The following is a 14,881-nucleotide window of genomic DNA, read 5'->3' as shown; positions in this document are numbered from 1 at the left end:
ATGAATAACATGCCTCCCAATCTAATTATATTATAGTGCAAGGTTGATTGAAAAAAGTACCCCAAAATTTTGTTTTTAGACAAGTTGTTTAACACCTATATACATTTGTTGTTTCAGATAGCTACATTTTAAAGCGCTTTTTAGTGTGTAAAAATATCAAAGCCAGTTGGTTTCTATTTTTTTTTTTTTTTTTAACCATTCCCTCAGTTGTTGCTTACAAGTTAGTTTAAGACAGAAGCAAATATTCAATAAGTAATTATTAGAGTCAATTCATTTATTCATTGGTCAGTAATTTCTAGGGTAAGTATAAGTTCAATGTCCAGTTTCTTACACAATAACAAGGTTGGAAACAGCAGTTATCGCTTGTGATCGAGACAGTACCTATGTTGTACATTACACTGAAGTTACAAGTGACAAACGGCATCTCATATTGTTAACACCGTTAAAACAACAATCAAATATGTTATCGTCATCAGAGCGCAGCAGTTATATGTGACTAATTGCTGGACTAATTCCTCCAACGTTAGTAAGCAGATTCCTCCATTTCCCAGAGCACCTTTAGACAAAATCCTAAAGAGATGAGATACAGGTAAGTAGGTGGATATGGATTTCTCCAATCAAACCAAACGGTATGTTAGCACATGTTAGGGAATGTTTTCCAGTCACTAAGCTAAAAATGACAATATTGCAACTTTTGAAACTAATTATATTCTCAAAAACCTGGAAATGACTTTAAAATACGTTATTCTAGAGCCCGAAACATATTCTGTGTTAAGTGTGCAAACAATTGATTGTTGGCCACCAGAATCTTAAAGTGTATGGCAGCAAAACGTGGTCCAGTACATGCAGTGTAAACAAGGCTCCTTCATAGGTTCAGTTTACAAATCAATGGATTTCTAAAGACTTTGATTTTATAATTGAACTTTTTCTGAGATTACATTTGGTCTAAAAACACAATTTCTCATTACAATTTGAAAATCCTTAATTTCCTTTCCAATGTCCAAATGTTCCCATCCTGTGTAGGAGTCCTATGTAAGAATAATGCTCATCCAGAACAGTTTTCTTCACTGCTTCAGGACGGGGAGCTCCCTCGGCTTGAAGAAGGCCTGAACCATCCCCATGGCAAAGATGTAAACTTTTGAGTCCACCACAATTTTTTCTTTCTGCAGCAGATCTGTGGGATGAAAGCAGCCGAGTGTACGTTAGGGATTTTCTCTCAGTCTGAAATGCTCGTGTCGCAGTGACATCATTCTGTGAAACAGCTGAAGACTCACAGTCTATCTTTGTCTGGAATTCATCGAGCGGTAAAAGAATCACTTCAACGAATTCTGGAGAGAGAAGATAAAAGTCCTGTGAAATGATTTGTATTATGACTGAAGATTATTACTGAGAATATAAGAGACATAACTCACCTCCGTCACCTGTGGAAGAACACAAGAGAAAAGATATTCAATTTACTATCACAGAAGATGAAGAAAAACAGTGAGTATATTCAAATGGGAGAAGCTGGAACCGCTGCATTTTTAGTTTTTTTTGTTGTTGTTAAAAAAAAAAGTGACAGAGAAATAAAATAAAAAAACATGATTATGGATGATCAAGTTTGATGCTGATTAATTTGAGCAAAAATGTATTTATTACGTGATTAATCAGCTACTTGTTTCAGCTTTATTAGTGAGATTTGACCATTACTATAAACCTAAGTTGCTCTAGGAAGCTTCGATGTTTCTGTGTTTCCACTGTAAGACAGGAACTATTATCTACAGCAGCTCACGGGGGACATAAACATGAAATCTGTTCCATAGAAGGTAGAACAGCAAAGTTTGATGAAACTCTGGATCAGTACACGAAGCCCTGAGTGGACTGGACTTAATGAACGAGTCCGAAAATGAACACGTGAAGTGGTGAGCGTCCAAATGAATGCTGAAGGTGAATGAATGAATGAATGAATGAATGAACCCGTCTTCTCACCCAGCTGCTGCGTCGGGTTGATGTTCTCCATTTCGTCTCCGTTGATGTTGACCATGACGATCTGGGTGGTGCAGTTCGACAGGCCCGGGTCCAGACAGGTCACTGCAATCACAGCCACACCGTTGTCACCATGGATACAAATACCAAACTTATCACATGCACTGAATTTTCCAAAGATAAAAAAAAAAAAAAACTCCACACTGCTGACCCCTGAACCTCTGCAGCACATACAGGAGAGAAGATACGCTGCTAATGCAATCGAATGTACAGTGATGGTGTGTGTGTGTGTGTGTGTGTGTGTGTGTGTGTGTGTGTGTGTGTGTGTGTGTGTTTCATGATACCTGGAGTGACTCCGACTACTTCTCCTTTGTAGCCGGTTTCTTCCTTCAGCTCCCTCAGTGCAGCCGCCTCCGCCGTTTCCCCCTCATCGATCAATCCTAAAACAATAAATATTCAGAGTGTCAGAAAACGGAGAAATGGCGTCAGTACGTCACCCGACAGTGAAGGAAGTGGAGTCAAAGACATGAGCTGTTTGTGACACGTAGAAATGAAAACTACATGACATGTAAAGGTGGACTTTTTGTTTTTAGTGCGTGTTTCGGTGAAATTTAAGACCCAACATTTGTCATGTGTGGGTTCGGTGAGGAGTCTGACATCCGTGAAAAGATCTCCAAGGCTGGTTCTTCTGGTCGAATCACAGGGAGGGAAACCAAGTTCTTCAAAGGTTCCTGTTTCCAGGTGAAAGTTCCTGCTGCTGAGTATGGGGCTCCATTTGTGCCAAATTTTTCACTGGATTTTTCAATCTCATAAAAAAAACAAAAAAACAAGAATACACAGAAAACAACATGAAAACATCCACAACACAAACAAACAAACAGGCAAAAACAAAAAATATGTTGACATGCACACGTGTCGATTAAACATGTGACCAAACTAAATGAAACTTTCAACTGTACTTCTGTCGTGCCGTTGTGTCCCGTGTTGCTGTTTGTTTTTCGTCACATGTTCAGGTGACAAAGAGCGCATGCCGACCTATTTTGGGAAAACTAAACTCTCACAGCAGAGTCTCAAAAACCTTCTGACCTGCAGGGAACTCCAGAGTGCAGCATCCCATCGGAGGACGGAACTGCTTCACCATGACAACGCAGTCCTTGTGGAGCGTCCGCTTCAGCAGAGCGATGATCCCCACACCTGTTGGAAAACCGCGTCACACCTTGAGCAGCTGTCACACACACCGAACAAGCAGGAAGACAAACAGATACTCTCACCATCTGCTTCTGTGTTGGTCTGCCTTGTTGTCCTCTTCACCGTCTCCCAGGTTCTGCTCCATAAAAACACCGATCGAAAGCAGTTAGAAGGGAAATTTCTCGATGTTTTTTTTTTTAAAAGGCTGAGATCAGTGGGACACAGAACAGTACCTGGTGTTTCCAGCCGGGTCGACATACGTCGTCTTTTCAAGCTTCAACCATTTCCCTGCTGCCATGAGCTGCAACACAAACAGCAGCGTGAAAACACTGAGATCAACAAACCCCGAACTGTTCAGGAAACGTGGAAAAAAACACGAGAGATCAGTTACAGGAAGTACAGAAACTTAACGACAACAATCAGCAGAGGAGAAAATCTGAAGGCCAATTTGAATGAATTTGTGTCCCACGGAAGAGTGTCAGCGAAATGGCAAGTTGGAGATTCATCTGAGGTTGTTGTCCATCCAGATAACTTGTTGGCCCTTAATAAGAAAGAATTTGGGCCCCTCGGTATAAAACTACAACACAATTATATGTTCTTGAAATCAAGAGTCAAATATTTTCCAGCATTTTTTTCATATTGTGTAGAATATCGTGATCACATCTTATTTTAGGGCCCTCTTGCTATTAATGCTATTGTATTCAACGATTTTACAATGTGCAGATGTGGACAATGAAACCGTGAGAGCACAGAGGAGCAGCTGGAAACAGCTGGAAGCAGCTGCCGGTGAAAACTCTCCGATAGAAACGTGTGAAGAGCACGAACCTCCTCTTTGACTATGTGTGGGGCTGCGGTCGCTTTGGGCTCCTCTGGTTTGCTCATGTTTCAGTCTGTACAGCTGGAGAGAAAAAAAGAAGAAGAAGAAAGAAACGCCGAGTCAGAAAGCACTGAGTGAAAGTTTAACATGGTCACTACGAGCTCTGCTGAGCATTCAAACAACACACCGGAGCTTTCAGCCGCAGTTTGAGCGCTGGAAGAGAAGTTTCTGATCATGAGTTGCTCAATTAGCTGCTACAACCAACGAAGTTGGCCGAAGCGTCACATTTACACGTTTAGCTTTTCTCTTTGTTTCTTGGTTTCCTTCGCGAGCTGCTTCACACTTTACAATGCAACAAAGGCTCGTAGCTAGTGTACTTTATACCTAAAATAATCCTGTAAATTAGTAACCCCCCCAAAAAAGGCGAAATCTTAACTCACGTGAACTCCAAATCGTGTGTAACTAATGCCAGAGATGGTGAAGAAATAGAGAGGAGCCCCTCTGACGCAACTTCCTGGTACCGCAGACGTCACCGAAATGTAGTTTTACCCAGTGCCATTATCGTCCAGTGATGTGACAGATTAAAGTACACTAAATTATTTTTTTGCAGTCATTTCCACAACATATTTGAAGTAAAAACGTAAAAGAATTCACAATTTTTGATGCAAAACCTTCTTACACAATATTGAGTAAATATTGTTATTTGACGAAAAATGACCCCCTTATTCTTAAAATACTATCTTTTGTGTTTTGATTTTGCTCATTGACAATTTTAGCAGGGTTGTGATTTGTGAGACTGAAGATCGATTGATTTAGGTTTTGTTAAAGATGTGGAGTGGTTACTCTGTTTAACAAACGATCTATGTCAGGAGTCAGCGGGTTTTTCACGCCTCCGTGTGCACCTCAGAAAGTCGTTCCCCTCTGAAAACACAGATATATCACATTATTACGCCAGTAAAGTCAAGTTTCCTGACACTTTCCCGATTAAATTTGAATTCCTTCAAAAAAAAAAAAAAAATGTTACGACAGTGCTAACAAAGATACTGAATCGGAAATGGAGACGTTTCTAAAATAGCAGGGATTCGGAAGGTATTTACTGACGGACACGTTTCCTTTACAGGATATTGCAGCATGAAGAAGGAGCAAGTTGTCAACTGTCAGTTTTCGGTTTGGTACCCGATATTCAAGAAACATACGATTAAAAGGTTAGTAGCTGCTATTTGTAGAGAAAGTCCAGGACATGTTTTCGTTGTCGTTACTCTGAAATAATATCCAGCTGGTGTTAGCCGACAGCTAACGTTAGCTGTCGGACGAAAACAGAGCTGCCGTCTGTCTTCTCCTGAGACTTCACGTCCAGAGCAGCTTCCTTTGACCTCAGTCTTCCTTCCACTTCTGTCTGTTTGGTGTTTTTCTTATTAATGTATTTTGACGTGATATTACGTGTCTTTTTTTTCTTCTTCCCCAGTCTGATTCTTCCCCTGCCTCAGGATGTAATAGACTATTTACTGGACGATGGGACACTGGTAGTCTCTGGGAGGTATGAGGACACGGACACGTGGACACACACACACACACACACACACACAGGCACATGGACACACACGTGGACAGACACATGGACACACACACAGACACATGGACACACACTCAGACACACACATGGACACTCAGACACACACATATGGACACACACTCAGACACACACATGGACACTCAGACACACACATATGGACACACAGACACATGGACGCACACTCAGACACAGACACATGGACACACACTCAGACACACACATGGACACAGACACAGACACACAGACACACACACACAGACACACACACACACACACAGACACACACACACACACACACATGGACACACACTCAGACACACACATGGACACACACATGGACACTCAAACACACACATATGGACACACACATGGACACACACATGGACACACACTCAGACACACACATGGACGCACACACAGACACACACATGGACACACACTCAGACACACACATGGACACACACTCAGACACATGGACACACACTCAGACACACACATGGACACACACATGGACACAGACACATGGACACACACTCAGACACACACATGGACACACACACACACAAACACACACAGACACACAAAGTCTTCCACAGTTTCACAACCAGTCCAGTCACATACTCTGTTTTTTTTAATTTTTTTATCTTGTCTTGTTTGTATTTACATCTCCTCTCGTCTGCACCTATAAGTGAGCTTCTAAATGTGACTCCGGTCCTCTTTCTGTTGTCCCTCCAGCGACCACAACACACAGCAGACACACACCAACAACAGCGACTCCGACGCAGAGGAAGACGTGCAGGTAGGATCACAGTTTTGGGGGAAACTTTTGATTATTCAGTCATATAGTTCCAATTTCCTTAAAAGGAAATGAGGTATGGGTCCACTTGTGTCCAGAGAAGTATATATATATATATATATCAAATAAAATCATGGCCTCAGGCAGCTTTGAACTTTGACTGTAATGGAATCACTATGAAAATGCAAAAATCAATAGCCTTGTGTTAAGTCTTCTAATTGGTTTTCCAAGTCGGTCATTAAGGGAGTGATGTCATCTTATTCGAGGCAGATGATGCTGACTGTCTGAAGTCGACATCATCCACCTCACAACAGTCAGCAGTTTGAACTGATTTTTATGTTGATTTTTACCCTCCAATCATGTTTCTGACCTTTTGCTCCCCTCTAGTGGTCAGATGATGAGACAACCACCACTGTCACTGTAAGTGCATTTAATGCTCTAAATGTGTCGTCTGTGAGCTTAATAGCAAATAAACATGCCCCATTTTCACAAGGCTGAAGTTTATAGTGCATCACTTGCCTCTATGACCTCATGACATGTCCGTGTCTGTGAAAAACAGAAAACAGTTGGCTGAATATAAAAACTGTACCCAGATTAAAGCAATGTAACTTGGTGTCGGTGCATTTCATAGAAGCAAATCATTCCCTCTTTCTCTCGGTGACGCGTTGGTATTGAACAAGTTAGAGCTCAAAGATGAGATTTTTTTTATAATTTTTTTTTTTTTAAAGTGACTTTTAAAGAGCGAATATGAAACTTTTCAAAGCATTTTAAGAATATTTTTTTTTAAATATTTTTCTTGAATTTTTTGTCACATGCAGGTTATTCTTTGATAGCTTGTGATATATTGTTGATAATTTGATGCACTCTTTGAGATGTGGGGAGAGATTTGTGTTGGCTGTTGCTCGACGGATGATTGAGCACTAATCGTAAGTTCGGCGGTTCAATCCCCCGACCCTCCTGTCTGCATGCCGAAGTGTCCTTGGGCAGAACACTGAACCCAAACAAAAGACGAGCATCTTGCATGGCAGCTCTGAACATTTTGACAGTTTCACAGTATTTATGCAGCGACTAGATCTGCTATAATCAAAAAGAAATGGAAATCTCAATCTATACATTATGGGACCTTTAAATAGTGTTCTGTGAAACATGTATTGCATCACCTCTATTCTTGTGGCATCCATGTAATTTAATAATTTAGTAATTATAGTTGTGATTTCATGATGTGTCCGCCAGGCTCCTGAGTTCCCAGAATTCACCTCTAAAGTGCTGGAGGCCATAAACGCTCTGGGCGGGCGCGTCTTCCCCAAACTCAACTGGAGCGCTCCTCGGGTAAAACACTGCATTCAGCTGCTTTATGACAAATGAAACCGTTGAAGGTAGCAGAGTTAAGTTCAGCAGAAAAGTGTCTCGACATGACTTGTTTTTTATTTGTAGCGTAAGCAAATTATTTGTTGGATAAAAGCAAAATAATATCAGTCCATCAAAGAATAAGAATTATTTATGGCAAGGCTGTAGGCATAACTTAATCTGTGTGTGTGTGTGTGTGTGTGTGTGTGTGTGTGTGTGTGTGTGTGTGTGTGTGTGTGTGTGTGTGTGTGTCTCGATTTCAGGATGCTAACTGGATTGCTCTGAACAGCTCCCTGCAGTGTCACAACCTCAGTGATATATTTCTGCTCTTCAAAAGTTCCGACTTCATCACCCACGACCTCACGCAGCCGTAAGCGCCGCCGTCTGACAGCATCGACACACACACACACACACACACACACACACACACACACACACACACACACACACACACACACACACACACACACACACACACACACACACACACACACACACGTACGTACGTCAACATCAAGGCTCATTTTGCATTTAGACGACAACCAGTATAAAAAATAAGCAGGTTCGGTGGGTGCCGGCTGATTTCTATCGGCAGTAAAACACAAGCGGCGGCTGGAGAATTTGCTGCTCCGCTCTGCGTGACAAATATTCAATGCTGCGAGTGATTTACTGCGGTGCAAATCCTTTAGGGAAAGTTGATTGTGTGTTTGTGGATGGGATCTATACTTGTTTAGATATCGGTCAAACTTCCTGAGAGCAACACAGTAATGTGAATACCCCGAACATACCGCTGTGATTCTACACAACACAGATTTCAGTTCATTTATGTGTATTGGTGTCGTTTCTGTGTGCAGATTCCTTCATTGTAGTGACCAGGACTCCCCAGATCCAGTCATCAACTATGAGGTATTATTAACTTTCATAAAAAAAAAGACTATACAGACACTAATGCTGCAGCAGACACTTCAAAGAATAGCCTACAAATGTGTTTTAATATTACTGTTTCATATTAATATTATCATTAGCCTGTATTTCAGACTACTTCATAGGCTTGTTTTACTCTTGATACTGTTCAACGTAGAATCAACATTTGAAAATTTAAAGGGGCAACATGTGAGATTTCTTTGGTGAAAAACCTTCAAAAATGACCCAAAATTATTCACAGAGTGTGAAGACATAGCAGTGTTGGCGTTTGGTCAAAGGCACGACGCACGAAGTGAGGATATCAAATGTTCTCCTGATCCGCTCCCGTTTGCCCTGTTAACGTTATTGTTAATACAAACTCAACACTTCCTGTATCTGTTTCAAATTAAAAACTCTTGTGTCTCAGTCGACAGAAACACGTTTCTTAACAAGGCTTTTATTTTGAAACATTTCCAGGAACAAGTTGTGACCGAAATTGAATAATAACACTTTAGATGATAAATCCAAAACAACAGTTGAAAATAGCAGGAATATATAGTTGACTTTTGAAAATTGAGGCAATGGAAATGTACTTTATTGACTATTGTGTGTAAATTAGCCACCGTAGGAACAGTGAATACACAACCTCAGAAACCAGCCAAAACCATGCGTGTCACATTTATGCTCCATCACGTAACATACAACCAGCCCGCAATACCACTTTGTACCACAAGATGGGATTGTGAGTCACTGCAGAGTCCAATCTGGTCTCAGGCCAACATTAGCATGTGCTGCAGGCGCTTTGCTCCCAACTGGAAAAGTCCAGGTGCTGAATTTTCTTCTTAGTGCACTTCTTTATTTGGTATAACTGAGGTCAGACTTCCTAAATGCTTGATGCAGTGACTCACTGTCGCCACCTGACGTACGACGATGGGGTTTAAGTTTGTACAAATTGTACCTTTTAATGATAATGACAATCGCATAATGGTCCACACGCTGTGGGGTGTCTGCATCGTAACAGTTGCGTGGTCTTCTGTCCTCAGCTGGTCCTGAGAAAGTGGAGCGAGCTGATTCCCGGCGGAGAGTTTCGCTGCTTCGTCAAGGAAAACAAACTGATCGGTAATAACTTCCCCGTGACTCTCAGATCGGCGGCCTCCCTCCACGGGGGCTTTGTCAACAAACATTAGGAAACACCAGCACCACATTCATTTTAGAATGAGAGTACTTCATGGGATACAGCCTGACTGATTGTATCAGCTGGTCAATTTTATCAGCCGATATTGATCTATCACCGATATCTATATCAGCGTATATGTTGGCCAATATGAAAACATATTCCATAGAGCATATTGTGAAATGAGCTGCTTGTGGCGAATTAGGAATTTGTCTATTTTTGTTTTGTTTTATAGGTATTTATACTGATTCAATTCGCAGTGAAGTTTACTGATATAATATCCTGCCTGTAAAGTATCCTGTCTCCATCATATGTCTGTCACAAGTATCAGAATTGCTGATAACCACATAAAATCCAGCATGTTGGAAACCAAAAAGACTCAAATCAGCCACGTAGTTGGACGAAGATGGAAACGAGTGGAGCTCTGTTCTTCCAGAACATGTGTGAGACGGGGGGAACGAAGTCTGAGCAGCACATTTATTCAGCAGGCTAATTTAGAAACAATTATAAAATTCTATTTGAGGTCCACTGATGGTGCATCTGTGTGATCTCTCAGCGATCTCCCAGAGAGACTACACGCAGTATTACCAGCACGTCTTGAAGCAGGAGGACCAGATCTGTCAGGCCATACAGGACTTCTTCAGCCAGAACATCCAGTACAACTTCCTGGACGAAGACTGTGAGCATCAGCCTGTTTTCTTTGTGTTTTTTTCTTTTACTTTTACTGTTTACAATATCTATCATTTCAGAACTTCTTTTACTTTTTTTTATTTTAGTTTCGAAAGTCCTGAAATATTTCCTGTTAAAAATGGGTCGGCAGGGGAAAATACAGAGAAAGATTAATGACGCTTTGCTTTAATGTGATTTTAATATTTCATTTCAGGCAGCATTAACAGTTTCTTTTAATTTGTCTCCACGACACCAGCTGATGTAAATGTTAAATAATTTTTCATGCTGATGTTTTTTTTTTTCTGCTTTACAGTTGTGTTTGATGTCTACAGAGACAGTCAGGTAACTCACTACTATTACTACTGCTGCTATATGCTAGAATTTGATTCAAAGCCACTCTTTGAGCTGTGTGTGTGTGTGTGTGTGTGTGTGTGTGTGTGTGTGTGTGTGTGTGTGTGTGTGTGTGTGTGTGTGTGTGTTGCAGGGGAGGGTGTGGCTCATCGACCTCAACCCGTTCGGAGAGGTCACCGACTCGCAGCTGTTCAGCTGGGACGAGCTGACATCTGGAGGAGAAATCTCTCAGCAGCAGGTCAGCCCTCACGTGTGTCCAAACATTTTATATACAGTGGTGTGAAAAAGTGTTTGCCCCCTTCCTGATTTCCAATTTTTTTGCATGTCTGTCACACTTAAATGTTTCAGATCATTAAACTAATTTAAATAGTAGTCAAAGATAACACAAGTAAACACAAAATGCAGTTTTTAAATGAAGGTTTTTATTATTAAGGGAGAAAAAAAAAATCCAAACCCACATGGCCCTGTGTGAAAAAGTGTTATATATATTTATTTATATATTTATTTATATATATTTTTTGATATACACACCGCACTTTCCGGACTATTGAGCGCACCTGAATATAAGCCGCACCCACTGAATTTTTAAAAAAATAATTATTTTGAACATAAATAAGCCGCACATGTCTATAAGCCGCAGGTGCCTACCGGTACATTGAAACAAATGAACTTTACACAGGCTTTAACGAAACACGGCTTGTAACAAAAATAAAAAATGAGCGGTAAACAGTAGCCTACCAAGAAAGTCATTGGTCGCTATCTTCCTCCTCCTGTGCACTGAAGCCACTGAAGTCATCTCCTTCGGTGTCGGAGTTGAACAGCCTCAGAATTGCTTCATCCGATGTTGGATCGTTCTCATCGTCGCTCTCGTTACTTTCATCCGGAGGCAAATTCCCCGCTGAGCTCATGCTGCCCTCTTCAACACGCAGCAGTCCAGCCTTTCCAAACCCGTTGAATCCATAAATTAGCCGCATCGTTGTTTAAGCCGCGAGGTTCAAAGCGTGGGGAAAAAGTAGCGGCTTATAGTCCGGAAAGTACGGTATATATAAATAATATTATTTATATTACAGAATATAAATATATATATAAACTTATTTATATATATATATATATATTTGGAATTTATATATATTGGGAGCTACATGGAGACTCAGCTTGTCTTTCCACCTGTGCAGGAAGGTCCGGCGTTCCGCTGCACCACCAGTGAGGTGACGGTGCAGCCGAGTCCCTGTCTGAGCTACAGGATCCCGCGGGACTTCGTTGACCTGTCCACCGGAGAGGACGCCTACAAACTCATCGACTTCCTCAAACTGGTTGGTACTCCGCCATTTATGCTTAAAGTCACATCCTCATCCTGACCTGCTTCTCAGAGCCTGTTTGTCAGTCATTCAGACACCACAATGAATGAAATGATCAACTAGACTGGTATTAAATGGTGTTTAGTCAAGATGTTCCTGTCTGGCCATTGTAGACTGTATCTAAAAGTGGGCGTAGCCTACATGTCTGACAAGTGAGGCCAATGTGGAAGTGCCACAAAGTGTAACACCAAGCGCCAAAAAGCTTCCGGCTCCATAGACTCCCATTCAACTTCAAAGTCATTATGATGTCATTCACTAAAGTCACTCCTTCTTATTAGTTTCCTGCCGGTTCATATATGTGAATATAATCCTGTCTTTCGTTAGATATTAGATTATTAAACACTTTTGACACTTGAGACAAAGACATGTTATGGAGGCACATCAGTGAACTGAAACTTCAAGGAGAATTTATTTATTAAAAATACTTATAATGGGTCAGGCTCTAGTATCATGATACTTGTATAGTTTTCACCCTGAACATAAGCCAGTAACACATTTAATTAAATAAGTCCTATATTATATTGTAAATAAATAAATGCACTAATGTATGCGCATACGTTTAATGATTCTGATGTCTCCTTTTTGTTTTAAGCTGTTAACCCTGCTTCTGTGATGTTTACATGAGAAATGATTGAGTTTTAAATAGAGGTTTGTAAAGCCAGGTGATCCCCTCTCTCCTTCCCACAGAAGAAAAGCCAACAGGAAGAGTCTGAGGAAGAGGAGGAGAATGCTCCACTGTGACATGAGTGTCATCAGCCCTGCATTTAATGTCGTCTGCATGAAGGGACTCTTCACCTTCTGTCCTGATTGAGCTCCTATTTTTTTCTTTTCTTCTTAATGCCTCACTCATGTTAGTTTAATGAAACGTGTTAGATTAGCGGATCATGTAAACAGCTCCTCGAGGATTTATTCAAACTCTGCCTCCGACATTCTGACAGAGGCCCTCTGCAGTATCGATCGGTTGGTTATTTCCGTTTTTTGTGGCTGTAATCACCAACACTGTAAAGAATGGCTGCATTTTATACTTTAAAATAAGTGTGTATAATAGTTTATGTATCTTTTTTGCTGCCTAAATAGTGTCCCTGAGTTTAAAATGAACTAGACGGCACACGCGTGCCTCTTTGTGTTGGTGTGTTTGAAGTCTGATGAACTTCTCTATTTAACACTAACGCTCTTCATCACCGAGTCAGCTCTAATTTTTCTCTGCAGCCGTCCCCTTCTCCTCCATCTCTCCCTGCCAATTTCCTCTGAGTGGTTTTGACACACTCATCGCTCCCGGCCTCTCCAGGCGCTCTTTTCGAGGCCTGTTTTTTGCTTTTTTTTTTCCCCCCCCCATCATGCATCCCTGTAGACTGTTGCTCCGTATAAACACCATTAAAGTTCTTGTCGTGTATCGACTCGGCCGTCAGTCTGGTGGGTGCTGTAAACTAGGACATTAGAAATTGATTGTGCTTTTTACGCAACGGCTCTCATTACGCTGGGAGCTAAATGAGATGTGCGATAGCGGCGCAGGCCAGTTCATTTTTGTTTTTATTGTTTTTTTTTTGTTTTTTTTCTTCACTGGATTGATAGAGCAATTACAGGGAGACGGAAAGAGTGGGTGTGATGAGAGTTACAGCTCCCGGGGTGAACCGCTGTGGACAGGAAACGCTGTGCGCGGCAGAAATTGTGCGAATATTTCACGTTAATCATCATTATAAAAATTAAACCTGGCTGTAAACACGCCAACCAGACACCGAGAAGGTTTCCTGGTTTGAGGCTGAGCGGGAATCAATGTGCAGAAGAAAAACCTAACAGTTGTTAGAGGAGTGACTTAAATCACTGCTCTTTAATGGGCTTTATTATGTGCCCAGCAAATTATGAACTCAATCTCCGACGGAATAATTGAAAAGATATCCAGTTTATTCGGGACACCAACCTGAAACTGAATGTTGTTTGATGTCACAGAGCGGCTCGCGAATCCCACTGTCTTTGCAGTTTTAATTAGTTTTCAATGAAATTGTTCAAGAGAGGCATTGATTCAACTTTATGGTCTCTTTGGAGGCTTCTGTGTAAAACCCCAGTGGACAAAATATTAGAAACACCAGTCTGGAGCTTCTGTTTTATTGGGCAGCTGTTGTATTAAATTGCATTAGTTTCAGGTATGTGTACCTAATAAATTGGCAGCTCTGTATTTTCTTGTAACTTATAGCTGCATTAATCATAATTTTGATTATAATAATGGATCAAATGACTATATGAACGAAATCAATTTCATAGTGACTAAGAAAGATTTCATACTTACCTTATTTTGGTCTGGACCTTCAGTTGCTTATTTATTAGCTTATTCATACACTTTAACTCTGGATCTGCAATTTATTTCAACCTAAAAATATTTTTTCAGACACAAAAATGATCTCAATGGTAGAATAAAATCATTCCACTAAAAAGATAAAAGCAGAAAGTATCGAGCAGTCTTTTCGTCAAACAAGTCAGATTTATTTATGAAGCTCATTTAAACACAACAGAAGTTGAACAATATGCATAATCAATTAAAAAAAAAAAGTCAAACAGACTTGATCATAAAGAGAAATAAGATATAAAAGCAGTTAAATAAATAATCAAAAGCAAGATTAAATCAACGCGAAGCACACAAAAATGTGGGGACAGTAAAAGTAAATTAAAAGGTGGTTAATGTGGAAATAAAAAGGAGCTTAGCTAAATGAAATGTAGAAGAAAATGAGTGTTTGCACGACAACCA

The 14,881-nt window shown here is 40.6% G+C and overlaps 2 protein-coding genes across 2 annotated transcripts; one reads left to right on the top strand and one right to left on the bottom strand.

Moving 5' to 3' along the window:
• Positions 1-256: 256 nt before the first annotated feature.
• On the bottom strand, positions 257-4,463 carry nudt5 (nudix (nucleoside diphosphate linked moiety X)-type motif 5). Its single transcript, XM_069700116.1, has 10 exons — positions 4,411-4,463; positions 3,979-4,051; positions 3,387-3,454; positions 3,237-3,289; positions 3,052-3,159; positions 2,310-2,405; positions 1,969-2,070; positions 1,413-1,421; positions 1,275-1,328; positions 257-1,174 (listed from the first exon to the last, which is right to left on the bottom strand). The coding sequence occupies exons 2-10, from the start codon at positions 4,033-4,035 to the stop codon at positions 1,065-1,067; spliced, it is 657 nt and encodes a 218-aa protein (XP_069556217.1). The 5' UTR covers positions 4,036-4,051; positions 4,411-4,463; the 3' UTR covers positions 257-1,064.
• Positions 4,464-5,076: 613 nt separating this feature from the next.
• Positions 5,077-13,538, top strand: cdc123 (cell division cycle 123 homolog (S. cerevisiae)). Its single transcript, XM_069700141.1, has 13 exons — positions 5,077-5,175; positions 5,436-5,507; positions 6,279-6,342; positions 6,727-6,759; positions 7,573-7,668; positions 7,950-8,056; positions 8,541-8,592; positions 9,633-9,708; positions 10,320-10,442; positions 10,746-10,774; positions 10,917-11,021; positions 11,959-12,096; positions 12,829-13,538. Exons 1-13 carry the CDS (start codon positions 5,102-5,104, stop codon positions 12,880-12,882), a joined length of 1,023 nt encoding a protein of 340 aa, XP_069556242.1. The 5' UTR covers positions 5,077-5,101; the 3' UTR covers positions 12,883-13,538.
• The last annotated feature ends 1,343 nt before the right edge of the window (positions 13,539-14,881 follow it).

The sequence above is a fragment of the Brachyistius frenatus genome, unplaced genomic scaffold, assembly GCF_029030835.1.
Source record: "Brachyistius frenatus isolate BFR_SWC_R1_liver_20210118 unplaced genomic scaffold, ASM2903083v1 Contig_32, whole genome shotgun sequence".
NCBI lineage: Eukaryota > Metazoa > Chordata > Actinopteri > Embiotocidae > Brachyistius > Brachyistius frenatus.
The sequence above is the reverse complement of the archived record's forward strand: the minus strand, read 5'-3'. Positions and strand labels throughout refer to the sequence as shown.

Bases quoted from the DNA above. Each gene is read 5' to 3' on its own strand.
- nudt5 (XM_069700116.1), bottom strand. From the start codon at position 4,035: ATGAGCAAACCAGAGGAGCCCAAAGCGACCGCAGCCCCACACATAGTC. The intron at 2,406-3,051 runs GTCAGAAGGTTT...TTATTGTTTTAG, and splicing joins CACTCTGGAGTTCCCTGCAG to GATTGATCGATGAGGGGGAA. The intron at 1,175-1,274 runs GTGAGTCTTCAG...TTCATCCCACAG, and splicing joins ATTCCAGACAAAGATAGACT to ATCTGCTGCAGAAAGAAAAA.
- cdc123 (XM_069700141.1), top strand. From the start codon at position 5,102: ATGAAGAAGGAGCAAGTTGTCAACTGTCAGTTTTCGGTTTGGTACCCG. The intron at 6,760-7,572 runs GTAAGTGCATTT...TGTGTCCGCCAG, and splicing joins AGACAACCACCACTGTCACT to GCTCCTGAGTTCCCAGAATT. The intron at 8,057-8,540 runs GTAAGCGCCGCC...TTCTGTGTGCAG, and splicing joins ACCCACGACCTCACGCAGCC to ATTCCTTCATTGTAGTGACC.